General features: G+C 42.1%; 1 protein-coding gene across 2 annotated transcripts in view; it reads right to left on the bottom strand.

The window, feature by feature from the left end:
- Positions 1-20,709, bottom strand: part of TRAPPC11 (trafficking protein particle complex subunit 11) — a 70,519-nt gene that overhangs the window by 25,398 nt on the left and 24,412 nt on the right. For both annotated transcript variants that reach the window (XM_040333974.1, XM_040333975.1), the window contains exons 14-22: positions 17,333-17,387; positions 16,940-17,085; positions 12,851-12,912; positions 12,632-12,764; positions 11,882-12,012; positions 10,421-10,576; positions 4,948-5,135; positions 4,701-4,849; positions 2,131-2,252 (exon numbers count right to left, since the gene is read on the bottom strand). In XM_040333974.1, coding sequence (XP_040189908.1) covers positions 2,131-2,252; positions 4,701-4,849; positions 4,948-5,135; positions 10,421-10,576; positions 11,882-12,012; positions 12,632-12,764; positions 12,851-12,912; positions 16,940-17,085; positions 17,333-17,387 — 1,142 coding nt within the window. The remainder of the gene's footprint in view (positions 1-2,130; positions 2,253-4,700; positions 4,850-4,947; positions 5,136-10,420; positions 10,577-11,881; positions 12,013-12,631; positions 12,765-12,850; positions 12,913-16,939; positions 17,086-17,332; positions 17,388-20,709) is intronic.

Genomic DNA, 20,709 nt, shown 5'->3' with positions numbered 1-20,709 from the left:
ATATAGTATTTTGTTTTACAGAGGTCTATACATCAGACCAAAAAGGGGAACAACTGAGGGGGCTTATTTTGTAGGAAAAGCAGGAAAGGTTAGCGTTTGTCTGACAATCCTCTATTAAGCGGTGCTGAGACACAGAGTGCTGGAGGAAGAGCCTGTTATGTAAAGACACTGCATATGGCAGCCCAGGAGAGTGGATCCTAGCTGCTATATTTGCTGGTGGGGAGAAGGGCAATGTTTATTGACAAGGTAATTCTGCAACAGGCAGCAAACAATTCAGCATGATATTTATAAGCTTCCCATTTAAATACAGAGAATTTGCAAACCCTGGTCCATCCCCACAGTGCTCTATATGTTTCTGGTTTCTGTGGGTCAGGGGTAAGGCTTCAGTTCCCACACTTTTTCCGTCCACTCTTTAAATGGGTCTGCTGGGCAGGACTCAGCTAGCTGCTGAAGTGCCCAGAGTCTTCCTTCTCCTCTGTTCCAGCTGCCTGTCAATCTCTTTCTAAAGAGACGCAACTGTGCCGTGGACCGAGGGTCTTGGGAGATTTGGACCCCCATATCTATGCGCCTGCTGTACATTTTGGACGCTGGTTGTGTCTGTAGCTATAATCTGATTGCAAAATAACACTCTTTAACAATCTTTCAATCAATCTAAAACAGAGCTTAAAGCCACACTACCCGCTGGGTTGCACAGAAAAAAGAAAAAAAAAAAAATGCGGTCAGCTTTAGTCGGAGCCAGTTCAGCGATCTCCCCCGTTAAGAAATTGTGTTCTGACAGGGGCACCGCCAGAACACTCCGATCAGTGTTCTCTGACATTGGCTGAGAGTGCTGATCGGGAGTCGGTTGGCTGCTGGTTTTCCAGCATGCACGTCCGACAGAAGCTTGCCGAACAGGCAAACCAACATACATACACACGGGCAGAATGTCCGACTTTTTTTCCAACCAGAAAAAGGTTTCCCGACATTTTGCCTGTGTGTATGGGGCTTTACTCATTACATAAACACTTATAAAAAACAATAATAATTCTGACTGTATTAATAGGGGAAAAATCGAGCAAATTTTGCTTGGCGTATAGGCTGCTTAACCGCTTGCCGATCAGTCGCCATAATTATACTGTGGCAGGTCGGCGCGATCCCGCGAGCCGTCGTAGCTTTACATCGGCTCCTTTAAGTGGAATAGGGGGTGCCGATGACCATCGGCCACGCGCGGGCACGAGAGGCAGAACAGGGACACGTGTGTACACACAAACCCCTGTCCTGTGAGGAGAGGCAGATCTTGCGTTTTTAATAGCTAAAAACCACGATCTGTCATCTCCTATAGTAATAGTAAGTCCCCTCCCCCACAGTTAGAATACACACTAGGGAACAGTTAACCCATTCCCTACCAGTGACATTTACACAGTAATAAGTGCATTTTTATAGCACTGATCGCTGTATAATTGTCAATCGTCCCAAAAATATGTCAAAAGTGTCCGATGTGTCTGTCATAAAGTCGCAGTCTGAAAAAAAAAAAAAAAAAAAAATCGCAGATCGCCACCATTACTAGTAACAAAAGAATAATAAAAATGCCATAAATCTATCTCCTATTTTGTATATCTATATAGATATCTATAGCTATACTTTTGCGCAAACCAATCAATATAAGCTTATTGCGATTTTAATTACCAAAAATATGTAGAACACATATTAGCCTAAACTGAGGAAAAAAAATAGCTTTTTAAAAAAAAATAAAAAAACTGGGGATATTTATTATAGCAAAAAAGTACAATATAGTGTTGTTTTTGTTTATAGTGCTAAAAATAAAAACCGCAGAGAGGGGAAAAAAAATGGATGTCATCAGTTAAAGCGACGCAGTGCCGTATCGCTAAAATGGCCTGGTTATAGCGCAGCCAAATCTTCCGGGGCTGAAGTGGTTAAGGAACAGAAACAGCAGCCAGATAACGTAGAAAGATAAAAAAATAAAAACACCTTTGCTTTACCATTTATATACTAGTCTTTTTACCCTTTACATTTATGCCGATATACAAAACAGAAGAAAATATTTGCTTGTCTTCCTGTATTACAGCTGACTGCACAGATCGCATGCACACTGGCATAATATATTTGATGCTAGAAAGGTCAGAGTGGCACCTTTTCTCCGGGCTGCAGGTTTCCGATTGGGATGTCAGTGAGCAAAGCCGGGCTTGAGTCATCACACGTTTCTGCTCCCTGAAGCGTAACCAGAGTCTTCTGTGTCAGATTGGCATCCTGCCCTGTGAGAGACATTGTTTTCCTGGGTTATGACACAATATATACTTTGCTGAAGGTCAGCTCAGGTGAACCAAGCCCATAAATGTAACACTATGGCTGCCACAGTGTTGCTTTTACCATAAACTGAATATATCGCTTTGCTTTGCAGGGACAAGAAACTGACAGATCGCTCCCTGTGTACAGAGCTCTGTGTTGTTTACCAACACAAGAGCTCTGGGCTGTGATTTCACACAGCCAATCAACAGGTCCCGACAATGAATCATTGGCCGGGACTTGCTGACAGGCTCCCGCTGTGTACAATCACAGCAGGAGCCAGGCGGGGAGTGCGCGCATCCTAAATCCAGAAGTAGTACTAAGCAGGCAGGAAAACAGGCGGCAAGTGGTTAAAAAAAAAAAAAAAAAAATGCAATTTTGCGTTTGTTTTGCAAGTTGGCTTAAAATAAAAATACTTGAGCAGGGAATTTCATAAACCAGTGCACAAATGTCAAATTAACTGATACATACTGATTCAGCTACATTTTGTCTAGGCAACTGGGGTTTTATGGCCCCTGGTAACAGGTTAAACATATGCCAAGGCCAATTAAAGCGGAGTTCCACCCAAAAGTGGAACTTCCGCTTAACCACTTCCATACCAGGTACTTACGCAGCTTCCCGCCCAAGCCAATTTTCAGCTTTCAGCACTGTCGCACTTTGAATGGCAATTGCGCGGTCATGCTACACTGTACCCAAACAAAATTGGCGTCCTTTTTTCCCCACAAATAGAGCTTTCTTTTGGTGGTATTTGATCACCTCTGCGATTTTTTTTTTTTGCGCAACAACTAAAAAAAGGCTGAAAATTTGGAAAAAAAATTACGTTTTTATTTTTTTCTGTTAATTTTTTTGTAAATAAGTTTTCTCTTTCAATTACGGGCACTGATATGGCGGCACTAATGGGCACCGATGAGATGGCACTGATGGACATCGATGAGGTAGTACTGACGGGCACAGATGAGGTGGCACTGATTGGCGGCGCTGGTATGCGACACTGATGGGCACACATAGGCGGCACTGATGGGCACACATAGGCGGCACTGATGGGCACACATAGGCGGCACTGATGGGCACACATAGGCGGCACTGATGGGCACACATAGGCGGCACTGATGGGCACACATAGGCGGCACTGGGCACTCATAGGCGGCACAGATGGGCACTCATGGGCGGCACTGATGGATACTTATGGGTGGCACAGATGGGCACTGCTAGGTGGGCACTGGGCATGGATGGGCACTGTGGGGTGGCACTGATGGACACTGGGGTGGCGCTGATGGACACTGGGGTGGCGCTGATGGACACTGGGGTGGCGCTGATGGACACTGGGGTGGCAGCACTGATTGTTGCCAGTCAGTGCCCATTTGTGGGCACTGACTGGCATCTTTTTTCTTCATGTTTTTTTTTTTATTTATTTTTTAACTTTTTTTTTTTTTCTGGCTTTTTTTTTTTTTTGCCCACCCTGGTGCTCCAGGGTGGGCATCCCTGGTGGTCCAGTGTGGCGATCCGAGGGGGGGCTGCGCTGATAAACAATCAGCGCGAACCCCCCCTGTCAGGAGAGCCGCCGATCGGCTATCCTCTACTCGCGTCTGTCAGACGCGAGTGAGGAAGAGCCATCGGCGGCTCTTCCTGTTTACATCGTGATCAGCCGTGGTTGGACACGGCTGATCACGTGGTAAAGAGTCTCCGCCGGAGGCTCTTTACCGAGATCGGAGATGCAGGGTGTCAGACTGACACCCCGCATCACCGATCGCCGCGATGCGCGCCCCCACGGGCGCGCGCGGCATGAAATCCTGCAGGACGTTCTAGAACGTCCTGTCAGGATTTCATAACTACTTCCCGGACGTAAATCGGCCATAGGCCGGGCGGGAAGTGGTTAATCCACTCCCCGATTAATCCACTCCTCGCCCCCTTACACGCCACATTTGCCATGTAATTTTTTTGGGGGGGGAGTGGGGGCTTCCGGAGGAGTGGGACTTCCTGTCTTGGAATAAAGACGCCGGCCAGAGAGGGGGGGAGAAGAGCGAAGCCCCGGCCGGCGTGTCGCTGGAACGTGGAGCAGGTGAGTGTATGTTTATTAAAAGCCAGCAGCTACACTTTTTGTAGCTGCTGACTTTTAATAAACATAAAAAATGACTGGAACACCCCTTTAAGTAAACATTTATTTATACTCCACATTTTCCAATGTTTAATTCCTTTAAAGACACTTCAAAAACGGAAAGAAAAAAACACTGATCTTCCAAATGCACTCAATTACCAATTGTGGGCCGACAACACACAGCATTTTCCTAGATAGAGTCCAGTGGGCCCTTCTCACAGTTGTTTTCTACACTACTTAACCACTACCAATGTTTTCATATCCACAGCATAGGTACTAACTGCTTTTTTTATCTTGAAGTACTTTAAAAAACAGACCACACCTGGTTTAAGTCCTGCAGTCAGCTTTACATCCTTGATGACTGTCTCCTCGTGAGATTGTATTGTTATCATCAGGCAGTAAATTTCATTATTTAGCGCAGGCGGCTCATGACGTAACAAGACAGACAACTTAGGTGTTCTAGAAATAATCCTAGAAACAAAAAATAAATAAAAAACAGATGGTCAGATACTGTTAGATGTAACATTAAATTGTAGAACAGATATATGCTTCACTTAAGTTTTCCTCACATGGTGCTTGCTTGGATTGTGATACTATCCCAATGTACTTCAGTTTCTGGTAGTTTTGGTCTTCGCTTAAAAGAGCGTGACGCCTGCACTGCCTCTTGAGCCGAGGCTGCATCTCCTCCACCCCCTCGCCAGTTTAGAATCACACAACGACCGGTTTCACTCCCCAGGATTAGATCCACTGATGTAATCTGACAAAACATCAAAATATTAACATCTCAACAAAAAGATATCAAATATTCATGAGATGGTTTAAGAATAACTTATAACTCCAGGTAGAGATATCAATGAATGAATGGATTACTAATGCCATCCAGAAAACAAACGAGAATATTATAAGTCAGAAAGTCTACTTTGTTTAAATCAGAGTTGTAAAATGCTGCAGCTTTGATTTGGCACAATTGTGGTAAATTGACTTTTTAGCGTAAAGCATCAAAAGAATAACAAACTTACTTTTAAAAAAAATAAAAATAATAACAAACTTTGAGTAGTCCATGTCTCTTTGAACCTGGGCTTCAACAGCCATGCAGTTAAATCCAGAGACCAATAAGCAAAATGGCAAATTGGGGGTTGGGACAGCAGATCTTCCCACATGGGTCACCAAAACATCCTCCATCTTGATTCTGCAGTGCAGGTTAGGAAAAGATTTTAGGGGAAGAAAAAGCACAGATCATGGTGAATTGATCCCACAAAGCCACCAGAATATCCACTGCTTTTGTCATTGGATCCTAGTACCCGATCCCAACCGATCCAGTTTGTTTTTGAACCTGGAGGCCCACATTCAGGGTCCCCCTCTTGTGATCCCCAGGTGTAGAGATCACTCTTCTAGGCCCAGATGTTGTCGGCTGAGGAAGCCTGCCTCCAATTGGTTACACCTGGAGTGTACACAGATGACAAGGCAAGAATGTAAAGTTTTGCCAAGGACAGATTGAAGATTGAGGTTTCATACGACTCCCTGCAACAGGAGAATCCACTGTGATATGTTTTCTCAAAGCTGTATAGTGGGAAAGAGAGCAGAGTGCATGGGCAACATTACACCCAACCAATGATGATATCAGCATTCTGCACTACAGCATTAATTCCTCCCATGACAAAGCCAGTGGGAAATAGGGCATAATAGCACCAAAAGGCCAATGAAAATGAGCGAGATCCTGGTGCTCAGCTTGACTGGCCTACTCACTAGGTGAGTCTTCAGAGACAGGGAAGTCCAGAGGCAATATAAGTGGCTCTGGACCTGGAAAGCCCTGCAATGAGCAGTCCAGCAGAGCCTGAAGAGTACAGTCTAGAAGGCACAAGCACGACCATACCAATAGCTGTAAGGCAGGGTAGAAACCTCAATCAGCAAGGCAGAGAAGAGTCTTGACTGAAGAAAACATGAAGAGAATATTGCCAGAAAAATCACTGGTTAAAGTGATTGTAATTTTTTTACAAATACTTACCTGTTTTTTTTTTGCAATGATTATGAACAGAAAGCCCCCATAGCAAGCCACTTGCTACCTGGATTGAGACTGGGCTCAGGCAAGTATAAGGGGGAACTGCACACAGAAGATTTTTTTTTTTGCTTTTTTACCTTAATGCAGAGAATGCATTAAATGAAAAACCTTCTACCTTCAAAATATATTTTAATCTTTACAACAGCAAAGCTGAATAAAACATGTCTATCCTCCTAGTACACTGGGACCTAGGTGTGCTGGTAGCAGAAGGCATGCTGCTGGGATGTTTTAGGAGTGAGGAATGGGCCGGTAAATGTGATTTACCGGCTCCTTCCTTTTCTGAATGAACATCATGAGTGATCGGTAATTTGTGTGTTTGGGCTTTGAGGTGCACACCCTAATGCAATAGGCTGCGCACACCTATGGCAGAAGGGATTATGCCCTAGGCTTGCATACAATTTTTTTGTTCACATATATTTTTATTAAGTAAACGAGAGTACAAGTTTGAAGAAGTCAGACAATAAAATTAGGAATAATATATAGCTTGTATCAGAAGATGTCCATTATAGGACACAAAAGAAAACTTTACATATCATACAGGCTTCTTACTGGAGAGTATATAACTCAATAAAGAGAATAGAAGAAAAATAATATCGCACAAGACCAATCCTGGGTTAGGTGTATTCTCTAAAAACTGTGATAGGAATAGGGAAAGAGAAAAATATAGAAAAAACACAAAACAAACAGAATAGAGAGAACCATTAAAATCAGAAAAGAAGAGCGGTGAAGAAAAAGGTCAAGGGATCAGAAATATAAATTAGAAGGCAAGACTTCAGGACTGATCATGAAACCCACTTGAGAACACGACTGTATGAAAAGAAAACTAAAAACAAGAGAAGGTGCTGTAAAGCTAGGGAAGAAACAAAACTGGTAGTTAAAAGAATGAAGAATCAAAAACGTCTAAGCAAAGGGCATCCATAAATTCCTGTAGTTTAGGAGAACTCTTAAAAATTATCCAGGCAAGCCAGATCTGTTTGAATTTATCATAAGTGTTTATCATCCACCACCAATTCTTTCATATGCAAAATATCATTAAGATTCTCCAGCCAATCCAGAAAGAAGAAGACAGTGCTGGATTTCTAATGCATGATGTCTTACTGCAAATACAAAAAATAGTAGCCATTAACTTTTGGCTTGCATTAATGATTGAGGCAGTAAAGTAAGAAGAGTAATTTCAGAGGTATTGGATACAGATTCTTGAGAAAATCTATTATACAACGGTTGCGAATGCTTATGAAGAAGAGGGTCAAGCCCACCAAATTACCAAGAAAGGTGAGGAGTGAATCATAGCTGCACCATCACGTGTTTGAGCGAGACGGATATATTGAGCATACTCTAGGAGTACGGTATCAACAGGAATGTAGTTTGAAGTTACGCTCCAGAGTGGCTCAAGACATTGACAATTTAGGAATATTAATGAAAATTCGCCCCCACTCAGCAGAAATCAGGTGACCCAACATGGCCGTCAATTTGTCGGTCTATGGGGGGAGACCAGAGGATAAATGTAGAGAAATTAAACAGTACAGCGCAGAAATGGTTTGCTTAGGTGGCAAAGAGCTGCTCAAATGATAAAATAAATAAAATAGGTCGGTATAGGGCACTTTTAGGTGAGGTGGAGCAGTAGTAGCTTTGTAATTGAAAATAAGAAAACCAGAGACCTTTGGAATTCTCGTGGAGTTCCTGTAGTTATGGGAATGATATTAAAGAGTCATGTTACAACATGTCTGAACTGAGGCCAGAATGATTTGTCCAAGATCAAAGATGCCTCAGTTCGAAGGCCAAATGGAAAAGATAGGTTATCCATTAATGGAGTCAGTGGGCTAGTTCGGGACGAGGTGGATGGAGACTGTACATTACGAAGAACATTATGGACAAGCGGGGGCCACAAGTTTTGAAGTCTAATATCACGGAAGGGGAATCTGTTATGTGGCTCAAGGGTAAAGAGGAGAGGCATCCACCTCCAACTGAACCCACTATTTTTTCCGCTGGTAAAACCAGTATAAAAGCATGAGAAAATAGTGCAGATTTGTAAAAAAAAAAAAATCTGGTAAGTCTGCACTTCCAAAATTATTTTTTGCTACATAAGATCCTCATTCTAAGTTGAGTTTGGATATCTTCCATATAATTTGTAAGAGAAGGCCATGTAGTTGAGTAAAAAAAGGACTTCGATAGGGAGAGTTTTAAATAATATTGATAATAGGATTTTTGTACTCACCGTAAAATCCATTTCTCTGAGCTCATGGACATACACAGCAGCAATTGACCTTAGGGTTATCTACCTTCAGAGCTTTTTTTCTCAGAAAATAGGTGCAGGAACTCAACCACGACCCGTTCAGATTTCACAAACAGTAGAAGGGTCCTTAAAGGGGCATTAAATACCAGAATTGCATTACATACAGAGTGCAGAGTTCAGGGGGTTACAAAGCTGTCACTTGTAAACACAGAAACCAGACTTCTGTGTTTACAAGTGATTGTAGTGAGCAGGCACCAAAGGGTCTGGGCCAGAGGTGGTGGAACCGAGTTCCCCCTGAAAAAAAGCCCTATCTACCTTCCTTTTAGGAGATGAAAAGGCAGAAAAAACAGCACTTCAAGTGTTAAAAACACTTCTCTCAGTATAGCACCTCCCAGGGGGTGGGTCCCCCGGGTACATCCCTCTCTCTGCATCATGCAGCCCCAGTTCATAAACAAGCAGTACAAACAAAAGGAGGGGAGGGTGCCGTGTCCGTCCATGAACTCAGAGAAATGGATTTTACAGTGAGTATAAAAATCCTATTTTCTCTTCCGTTCCTGGACGGACACAGCAGCAATTGACCTTAGGGACGTCCCCAAGCAGTGTCAAAAAATGTTGAGGGGTGGGAAGAACACAGCAAACCAAACTTCACCCCAAACAAACCAGAGTTCAACGGAGGAACTTCAACCTTAAACAGCCGCCTGTAAAACTTTGAGAAGGTGTGGACTGACGACCAGGTCGCTGCCTTACACACCTGTAAAACAGACGCTTGATGGCGGAAAGCCCAAGAGGCACCAATCGCCCTGGTCGAATGCGCCGTAACCTGAAAGGGAGACGCCCGTCCCTTTAGGGCATAGGCCTTGAGCACGACCTGCCTGATTCACCTAGAAATGGTGGCCGACGAGACCGCCAGACCTTTCTTAGGACCAGTCACCAACACGAACAGTGAAGGGGAAGAGAGGAGAGAATAGATCAGCACTGTGCATCTATCCTCCCCTTAATTTCTCCTCACATAGCATTCGAGAAGCAGCAGGAACCATTGACTCGTGCTGCTCTCAATCAAATGCAGATAAGAGGAAGTTGGGGGTGGGCCTTAAGACCCGCTGTGCATGTCTATGGAGCGTGGCTCCACAGACACACAACCACGCTTCTCCTCATAACAAGCGGCTGGCTATGGTGGACATAAGAAGAGGAACCCAAGAGGGGAACCCAAGAAGAGAAAGATTGGGCCACTCTGTGCAATACCACTGCACAGAGCAGGCAAGTATAACATTTTTTTTTTAATTAAAATAACAAACAAGAAAAAAAAAAAAAAATTATATATATATATATATATATATATAAAAAAACTTTATTAACACCAAGTATATGGCCTACAATTTTTTTGTTAGCAGTGTTCAATTCACCTGTAGGCCCCAGTATAATGGCTTCATTATACAAGAAATAAATATTTTTTTTATGCCAGATTTGAACATAAAAATTTTTGGTGCATTTTTTGAGAAAAAAACAAAAACGATGGAAAGATAGAGCAATGGAGAAAGACTGCCCATTATTAGGAAACTGAATCCATAGTTTGTGTATGAATTTTCATCTTTTTAGTAAATATGTGCGTTAGAAGATATTATATTCTATAACTACATTAGATGTTAGTAATACGGGTATATAGAAGAGGTCCCTGATATCCATACAACTTATCATACAATTCAAACACACTGCGGTTTACGTAAATGAAAATTGAAGTATTGTCACTGACCTCCATTTTCTTTCCAACATCTTCAGTTTTGGCCACAAATTTAAATGTGAATTTTCTGGTCTTTCCTGGCACCAGACACATTGTTCCCTGTGCTGACTGCTCCAGAATATCGCTTGATTGGTACTGCTCTTCCACTACACAGAACTGGTTATATTCCTGTTATAATTTAACATCAGAAATACATATACATAATGAACATATTAAATACAAAAATACATATTAAAAAATATAAACAAAAATTGGTAGCTTGGGCTTCTCTTATTTTAATCATCATCACGTACAGGCACTGTATTACCCATCTAGCCAGCTCTCAAATTACACGCAAGACTTAGCAGGATAACAGCAAAGTTTGGAGGTGTTTGGAGGGAAATTATGTATTCTTCACTTGTATATCAACTGGTGATTTATTAGCAGTGCCTCTCTAGGACCCTACATCCACTTTAAGGAAAGACGACCCCCTGAAATGCCACATTGCTCCCGAGGCACTGCGGAAGTGGAAGTTCCCCTCTTCCTCCCTCTTACCAATCATCTGGGACACGTCACAGGCCCCAGATGATTGCACGGTCAATCACAACGCGGCTCGCGCATGCGCAGTGCGTGCCTGGCTGGCTGTAAAGCCACAGCTGGGCGCCCACAGTCACGATGCCGGTGCCGCAGAGAGGAGGGGGGAGACAAGCGTGTGTTTCGTACGCCACATCGCTGGAACCTGGGACAGGCAAGTGTCCGATTATTAAAAATCAGCAGCTACACGTTTTGTAGCTGCTGACTTTTATATTGGTGGAAATTCGCTTTAAGACAAAATATCAACTGTGGTGCATGTTATTTTTCAGGGGCTGTAGAAAGCAAAAATGTGGAAGCATCAATTTGTAAAAGGGGATGTAAGAGTTGTGACCTGTAGCAAACTGAAATGTAGGGGTGGACCTTCGGTGATGCTGACCACCACTACCCCAAGCCCTGCCACCCCCTTACACAAAGTCCCCCAGCCCTGTCAACATCATTATTCAACGAATGCCAGAGCTACACCCACTCACTGAGGCACTGTTAGTTGCTGTGCTGGAGTCCGTATCAAAATGCCAGTGTAATAAATTGGTAAATTAACTTTAAAGCAAATCTGTCAGCCATTGTTAACTCTATAACTAAAGTCTGCCCTTGCCATACACTGCCATTAGTGACTCTAATTTTAGATCCAAGATGTGTCCCCATGGCTATGCCCCCAAATCACTGGAGTTAGTTTATTCAATCACCCTCTTTTAGTATTGGGGGGATGATGAGTGGGCTGGGCTGAGTCAAGTCCCTATTGAGAGAATATTTTAGGTTCTCTCGCAATAGGGACTTGAGAGTGAACCTCAAACCTTGAGAAGCTCCATGTTTCACAATATTTAGTAATTCCCTGATGTTTTTTCCAAAGTACTACCCACTGCACAAAGGAAGCATGAGAAAGAGAACTCTGGTGTACATTACCTGGTTACTAAACCCAACACAGAGCTTGGAGAATCGGATTGGATGTGGACAATCTGTTTTCAGATAAACATACAGCTCCACCGGAGCATCAACATGAAAACTTGGGGCCAGGAACTTGGCCTTGCATTGCACTAGAAAGGAGCAGACACATGGTATTAGAGATCCACAAATGGCAGGTTTATTAAAAATCTACAGGAAATGTGCAGAAACTGATACCACTTTAGAATATACAATGAATTAGGACTTCATATGGTAAGGTATGCTTGGCTAAAAGATAGGTTTGCTCCATAATCCTACGAAACCTTTAATAAATTAGATAATTATTCTGGATTACATACCAATCTGTAAAAACCAACCATCATGCCATTCACAAACTGGCGATTGGGGCATTTTGTGCCTGCCATCTCCAGACTCAGAGCCCATTATACTCACTAGACAACATTTTCAAAAAAAAATTGAACTCCTTACTACTATGCACTATTTTAGACAAGTCTAGAGCTTAAAGCATCCCTGTTGCCTCTGAAAAAAAACCCCCCCACAAAGAAGGTTTTCTAATAAAATGCAGCGATCAAGATGGGGGGAACATTTATGTGTATACTTTTTCCATTTTAGGGCAACACTGTAAAATAAAAATAAACATTCTCTGTATCAACACAATATACTGGTTATTGGAGATGCCTGAAACAGAGTGGTAAATAAAAAAAATATATATATACTGGAAAGCAATGTGGTTTAACAGGTGATACATACCAAATGGCACAAAGTCCTGAACCTCAATGGTAAACACATTGCTACCCGCTAGAGAAACTCTGTCTGTCCAAAGTCGTTGTGCAGTTTTTACCATGGAGGCATCACAATCTGGCTCTGGCTCAGGACTCTCGTTCTGCAAAGCAAGGAGATTACATAGTAAGGCGCATTACTTGGCTATATCAAGAAACATTCTCCACTTATTTCTGGTGGTAAACTTACCATTAACACATTAATCAGGTTCTTCTCAATCCTGGACTTCTGATCATCTTTCAGTGTTGAAGCTGTTTGCAGAAGTGAGACTCAATTATAAAGTCTGGTAAAGTGTATTTGTACATACAGTCATTTTATTTCTCAGTTAAAGTGGTTGTACAGCTCTGACATGAAATATGAACAAAGCATATCCCTCTTTAGTGTGTACTTGTCTCAATCCAGAGCACTATGAATTTTCGGTCTGCTTTCTTGTTTCTCTGCAAGAGTCACTTCTGACAAGTTTTCCTGGCACCAAGAGGCAATAGGTGACAGGAGAGGGCACACAACCTGCGATTGACAGCCTCAGCTCTGTTCCTGTGTGAAGGGTGTGCCCCTTCCCTCTAAACAGCTTTCAGAGCTCTTCTGAGTTCTGCAGAGTGTAATTTCAGTTCCCTGCCCCCTGCTTTCTGAAGAGCAGAAATGCTGTGTAAATTCTGTACTTTGAATGGCTGTAGAGCAGGAGTGTCAAACTAGTGCCCACCATGCCTTTGTCTGTGCTTTGTCATGCTTATAACGGTCAGCCTTGCAATGGAAGACATATTGAGGTTGATTTACTAAAGGAATAGAACCTGCTCATGGGAAATCATAGTAAATAATGTATACCTGTAATGTACAAGGTAAATGAAAAAAAAATAAAACTTTTGGATGATTAAAGTGATCACAGCTTTTTATGCCATCGGTGTACTTTAACCACTTAAAGACCTGCTCACGACTATATACGTCCTGTCTTTAAAGATGGATATCTCGGTAACGGCAGCAGCTGCTGGCACAACCGAGATATCCATCTTTCCTGCGAGCGGTCCTGTAAACAATAACGGTGGTCTCCGTGGCGAATTCGCCACAAGATCACAGTTATCGGCGGCGGGAGATGGGCCCCCCCCTTCCGCCGCTCTCCCACGCCCTCCGCCGCTTACCGGAGCCGTCCGGGTGCTGTCTCCTGCTTGGCTGAAATACGAGTGAGGGCAAGACGGCCCCGACCCATCCCCATAGCAGGGCAGAAGTGAGGTCAAAACGTCACTTCCGCCTATGCTTCTTAAAGCAATATTTTCTTGTTGTCATTTCAAATGACACATTTTTTTTAGTTTTTTGCATCCAAGTCTAAATATGACCCCAGATCTCGTATTTAAGAGGACCTGTCATGCTTTTTTCGATTACAAGGGATGTTTACATTCCTTGCAATAGGAATAAAAGTGATCCATTTTTAATAACAATAAAATAAAATAAATAAGAAAAAAATGTTTTAAAGCGCCCCGTCCCGACGAGCTCGTGCGCAGAAGCGAACGCATACGTGAGTAGCGCCGCATATAAAAACTGTGTTCAAACCACACAAGTGATATATCACCGCGATTGGTAGAGCGAGAGCAATAATTCTAGCCCTAGACCTCCTCTGTAGCTCAAAAGATGCAACCTATAGAATTTTTTTAAACGTCGAGAGACGTGGAGATTTTTAAGGGTAAAAGTTTGACGTCATTCCACGAGCGGGCGCAATTTTGAAGCGTGACATGTTGGGTATCATTTTACTCGGCGTAACATTATCTTTTACAATATATAAAGAAATTAGGCTAACTTTACTGTGGTCTTATTTTTTAATTAAAAAAAGAGATTTTTTTCCATTAAAAGTGCGCTTGTAAGACCTCTGCGTAAATACGGTGTGACAAAAAATATTGCAATGACCGCCATTTTATTCTCTAGGGTGTTTAAAAAAAAAAAAAAAAAATGTTTTAGTCTTGTAAACGCCAAATCTGAAAAACAGCCAAGGTCCTTAAAGCGGAGGTCCGTTCAAAAAAAAAAAAAAAAAATGTAAAAGTCAAAAGCTACTAACACTGTAGCTGCTGACTTTTAATAAGGACACTTACCCGTCCTAGTCACCAGCGATGTCGGCCCCCGCCGAGGCCGATCCTCTATCCTGGCAGCTCCAGGCGCTGCCATCCACAGCAAAGGAAAAAGACAGTGAAGCTGTGCGGCTTCACTGCCCGTTTCCTATTGCGCATGCGCGAGCAGCGCTTTGTGAATGGGCCGGCTGCTTTCTGGGATACACACAGTTCCCAGAATGCAGCGCGCCCCATTCACAAGAAGAAACCGAGGAAGAGAATCTACCGCGGAAGATGAAGAGGCAGATTCGGCACTTCTGCATAGCAACAGCTATTTAAGGTAAGCTGTTTTTGGTGGAAAAAAAAATTTCAGGGTGGAACTCCGCTTTAAGTGGTTAAGTGAAAATTGCCAACACCCATTTCACTAACAGTTTTATTATATTCTGTAAAAAATAAAAAAAAGAAGAAGTACTGCAAGCCCTGTTAACTACCCTGTTATAGCTTTGTTGTTTGTGCTGTGCATGCGGCTCTAAAGTATATGTAAACCTTAACATTGTATGTCTTTTATTTGCTCCCTTTTAGTCGGTTTAATACACTGAAAGCATTTTGTTATATCGCTTTGACAAGTGTATAAAAAAAACAAAAAACAAACACACTACTGCACATTTAGCCTTTATTGAGTGAGGAAGCGATTGCGTACTTTAGTAAAACAAAATGGAAGGGCTGACATCAGGGCCGCTGATAAGCCAGTACAACTGGCCCTGTTGTAGCGGGCCCCAGCCAGCAGGGGCCCGGATGGCAACCCCCTTTAAAAAAAAAAAAAAAAAAAAGAAGATTATATATATATATATATATATATATATTTTTTTTTTAGGGGTCCGGAGGTCCCCAGGGGCCCACAGGGCCCCAGATGGCAACTCCCCTTTTTTTTTATTTATTTTTTATAAAAAAATATATATATATTTTTTTTAATATATTTTTATTTTATTTTTTATTAAAGGGCCATTTTTTTTTTTTTTTTAGAGGTCCGGAGGTCCCCAGGGGTCCGAAGGCCCCCAGGGCCCCGGATGGCAACCACCCTTTTTTTTTTTTTTTTTTTTTTTATAAAAAATATATATTTTTTTAATTAAAAGGGACAGGGGCCCGGAGATCCCCAGGGCCCGGGAAGAAAACACCCCTTTTTTTTATAAAAAAATAAATACATTTTTATATATTTTTGTATTTCATATATATATATATATATATATATATATATATATATATATATATATATATATATATATATATATATATATATATATATATATATATATATATATATTTTTTTTTTATTAAAGGGCCCAGAGATCCCCAGGGCCCTGGATGGCAACCCCCCTTTTTTTTTTTTTTTTTTTTATAAATGTTTATTTATTTATCTTATTTTTTATTATTTTTTTTATTAAAGGGCCCAGAGGTCCCGGATGGCAACCCCCCTTTTTTGTAATTTATTTTTATAAAAAAAAAAAAAATATTTGTAAAGGGCCCCCCTCCGCTTCTCAATTCGCGGCAGCCCCACCCCTCCCGCTTCTCAATTTCAGATGGCAGCACCCCCCCCCCCAGTTCTCTGCTCTAGGGGGCCCATGACTGAAGCTGTGTAAGGGGCCCCATAATTCCTGATGGCAGCCCTGGCTGATACCACTCGATCGACACAAATGCTGTGTGCTTTCAGCACACAACTTTTCTGCCAGTTTACGTTCATTTTTTGTACTTGCAGCGTCTTTAAAGGGTTTAAAATATGTGGACATGAATTGCAGAGATGTACTGCATATTTTATTTTTCCCTAACTTGAGTGAGAAGTTTTAGTTCCTGGCATTAGGGAGATACCACAATGAGGATTCCTAAGTGACACAGGCATTCACTTAATTTGGCTTCAAGAGATGGTCCTGACAAAAATCCGCTTTATATTTAAATTGCCCCTGACAATTCTGACCGAGGCTGGGATCACACTAGCTGCGGCTGTGGCTTACAGCAGGGGTCCGGTGTATGCCTGTACACCAATTTAGGTGCGAATCAGGTCCGAATTTCTGCCTGAATTTGCACCCGATTCAGAGCCAAAGACGCAAAGGACCCTTTTCCAGTGCACTCCACAGCCCGCCTCTAGAGATGTGTGAACCGGTGACACTCTCCTGTCATACGCATTGATTGTGGGAAACCCGCATCCAATTTGAATTAATGTGAACCCAGCCTAAAGCAAGGCAAAACAAAGTACCTCTTCCAAGCAGCTCCAGTGAATAGGTGATATAGTCTTTTAGTTGTGCCATAAGATAAGCACATTTTAGTGCTGTGGTCAATATAGAAGTCAGTAGCGTCCACCATCTCTCACTGCGATAATCACACATGACATAGTCCAACAACCTTATGAAAACAAAATAGCAGAGATTAGAGTGTGCACAACAAAGTATAGAAAGCACATTTTATTTGGACACAAATGCAAAAATTAATCTATGATATACAGACCAACATTTCCCAACATGCTGTGAGAAAATAATATACAGAAACAATCAATGTTTTTCTTATTTATGACAGAACAAGAATATGGTGTTCTGTATGCCATAGCGGGTATTTAAAAAAAAAAAAAAAAAAAAAGAATAGAGAAACTTACTTCAAGGCCTTAGTGTAGTCTTTAGAGAAGTAATATTCTTCTCCCATCTGCACCACTATTGAGGAAGAAAATAATTATATGTAGAATGACCAGGAAATGTTATTCAGCTTTACTTTCCATGCATCTACGGTAGGTTTTAAGAAAGCCTCATAAAAAAACAAACAAATAGGCATTAATTTTTCAAGGTGAGAACAGTAGGAGCAGCTAAGGGTGAAGAATGATGGAGGAGCTTCACGTCAACCATTCATCCACATGATGAGGAACAATCCAGGTTTAACCACCTCAGCTCTCATACCTGTACATCTCCTATAGACCAGAGTGATTTTGATATTTTTTTGCTTTGGGCCCATACCAGTAACTTTGTCATTACTTATGATAACAAAATAATTATATATATATATATATATATATATATATATATATATATATATATATATATATATATATATAATAAAAAAATAAAATAATTCAGGTCCTCAAAATGAGGACAATAAGCAATGAGGAAGACCGTTAATAAGGGATGATTAGATGATTAGAGTAAACAATATAGGTTGGGTTAATAGGAACACATTTTAAGGCAACCTTTTACTGTCAGGTTGCCTTAAAGTGGTTGTAAAGGCAAAAGTTATTTTTTTAAACCTTAATGCATTCTCTTCATTAAAGTGGATGTAAACCCACTCTCATCCTTTCTAAACTACTGCCATAGTGCTTACCTGTCAAATGTTTTTCCTCTGTTATAAGAACTGAAAAACTGCAGATTATGTGGGTGGGTCTGTTGTCTGGAGCTCTGTGGGTGGAGTCGTGATGTGAGTAGACTCCCTGCCCTCCTCTACACTCCCCTTGTCAACATGCATTTTTTCCTGTGTATTCCCTACACTGAATGCTGCTATGATCACTAACATCCGGTCAAAGTCCAGAAAAGTAACCACATGACTTCAGAAAAGGAGTGCGGGTGAGGATAAAAAAATAATGCTCGTCTCCAGGCTAGTGCATGAGATATGTAAATAACCTGTCACTCACAGCAAGGGGGCGGAACGGACTCAGGTTTTTCTCTGTAAGTCCGTTTTATTTCACTGAACAATAAAAAAGGATTACTAAATTAACTCTGTGTGGCAAGACTGGGCACAGATGATAGGAAATCTTATACTGTACATTGGGACATTAATAATAATTTTTTTTTTGGGGATTTACATCTACTTTAACCACTTGAGGACCGCCAGACGATATACGTCGACAAAATGGCACGGCTGGGCACAAGGGCGTACATGTACGTCTCCTTTAAGAGCCCAGCCATGTGTCGCGTGGGAACCTCTCGTTCTTCCTCTCTGTGACCCGATCGTGGGACACCAGCGGTGATCGGGTCACAGAGAGGAAGAACGGGGAGATGTAAGTGTAAACAAACCTCTCCCCGTGCTTCTTAGTGTGGCTGTCCTGGATCGTCTGTTCCCCGTGTTAGGGAATGACGATCAGTGACATCACACACACAGCCACGCCCCCCACAGTAAGAATACTCCCTTAGGGCACACTTAACACCTACAGCGCCCCCTCCTGGTTAACCCCTTCACTGACATTTTCACAGTAATCGGTGCATTTTTATAGCACTTTTTGCTGTGAAAAGGACAATGGTCCCAAAAATGTGTCAAAAGTGTCCGATGTGTCTGCCACAATGTCGCAGTCACAAAAAAAAAAAAAAATCACTGATCGCCACCTTAACTAGTAAAAAAAAAAAAAAAAAAAATTAATAAAAATGCAATAAAACTATCCCCTATTTTGTAAACGCTATAACTTTTGCGCAAACCAATCAATAAACGCTTATTGCGTTTTTACCAAAAATATGTAGAAGAATACGCATCGGCCTAAACTGAGGGGAACAAAATGATTTCTTGTTACCGTATTTTCCGGCGTATAAGACGACCCGGCGTATAAGACGACCCCCTAATTTTCCAGGAAAATTTTTGGTTTTGGGATATACTCACTGTATAAGACTACCCCCTTCTTACTGTCTTTCTGGAAGCTGAGGGGTAGCCAGAACCGCTGACAGAAACAGTCTTTTTCAAATCTCACTGTGCCATTACATTCCTCACTGTGCCATTACATTACATTACATGCCCCCACATTGCCACTGTGCCATTACATGCCCCCACATTGCCACTGTGCCATTACATGCCCCCCACATTGCCATCACTTGCCCCCACTGTGCCTGTACTTGTTGCCCCCAGTGCAATAACACTCACTTTTTTCCCCAGCGCTGACAGTCCCCCATGCTGCGATCGCGAGCGTGTATTGATTTCAAAGCCGCGCCTTCACTGCAGAGTGTTCTGTGATAGGAGGAACAAAAATCTTCCCAGCAGCGCCTCTGTTATGTTTTCCGCCTATCACGGACGTCTTCTCATCTCGTCCGAGGATGAGAAGGCATCTGTGATAGGAGGAACAAAGAACAGAGGCGCTGCTGGGAAGATTTTTGTTCCTCCTATCACAGAACACTCTGCAGTGAAGGCGCGGCTTTGAAATCAATACACGCTCGCGATCGCAGCATGGGGGTCTGTCAGCGCTGGGGAAAAAAGTGAGTACTTAGCGTATACCCGGCGTATAAGACGACCCCCGACTTTGGATGCATTTTTTTGCATCCAGAAAGTCGTCTTATACGCCGGAAAATACGGTATAATATCCCCCAAAAATATATTATAGCAAAAAGTAAAAAATATTGCATTTTTTTTCAAAATTGTCGCTCTATTTTTGTTTATAGCGCAAAAAATAAAAACCGCAGTGGTGATCAAATACCACCAAAAGAAATCTCTATTTGCGGGGAAAAAAGAATGGTAATTTTGTTTGGGAGCCACGTCGCACGACCGCACAATTGTCAGTTCAATCGACGCAGTGCCAAATCGCAAAAAGGGGCCAGGTCCTTTACCTGCATAATAGTCCGGGTCCAGTGGTTAAGGTTAAAAAATAAATAAAAAAATAATATCAGTGCCCCCGGCTCTCCCTTAAACACTTACCAGAGTCCTGCATCGATGCAGCGCTGTGCCTGGCTTCAGTCCTTCTCACCCCTCTTTGAGCTCTCACAAGCTTGGCTGAGAGCAACAGGAGCAATTGGCCCCTGCTGCTATCAATCAAATCATGTGAGGAGGGGGCAGGGACAGGGTCAAGTCAGGATTGAGCCCGCTCACGTGCCCCCATAGCAATCTGCTTGTTATGGTGGCACAAGGAGAATATAAGGAGCCAAGAGTGGCAGTGGAGAACCCCCACAAAAGGTGATTCAGGACAGCGAGAGCCCACGTGGGACCCCAGAACAGCAGGATCGGGGCTACTCTGTGCAAAACTAACCACACAGTGGAGATAGGTATGACAGGTTTGTTATTTAAAAAAAATATTAA

This window comes from Rana temporaria, chromosome 1 (assembly GCF_905171775.1).
Source record: "Rana temporaria chromosome 1, aRanTem1.1, whole genome shotgun sequence".
NCBI classification, from domain to species: domain Eukaryota; kingdom Metazoa; phylum Chordata; class Amphibia; order Anura; family Ranidae; genus Rana; species Rana temporaria.
Note: the sequence above shows the minus strand (reverse complement) of the source record. Positions and strands in the feature narration are given on the sequence as shown.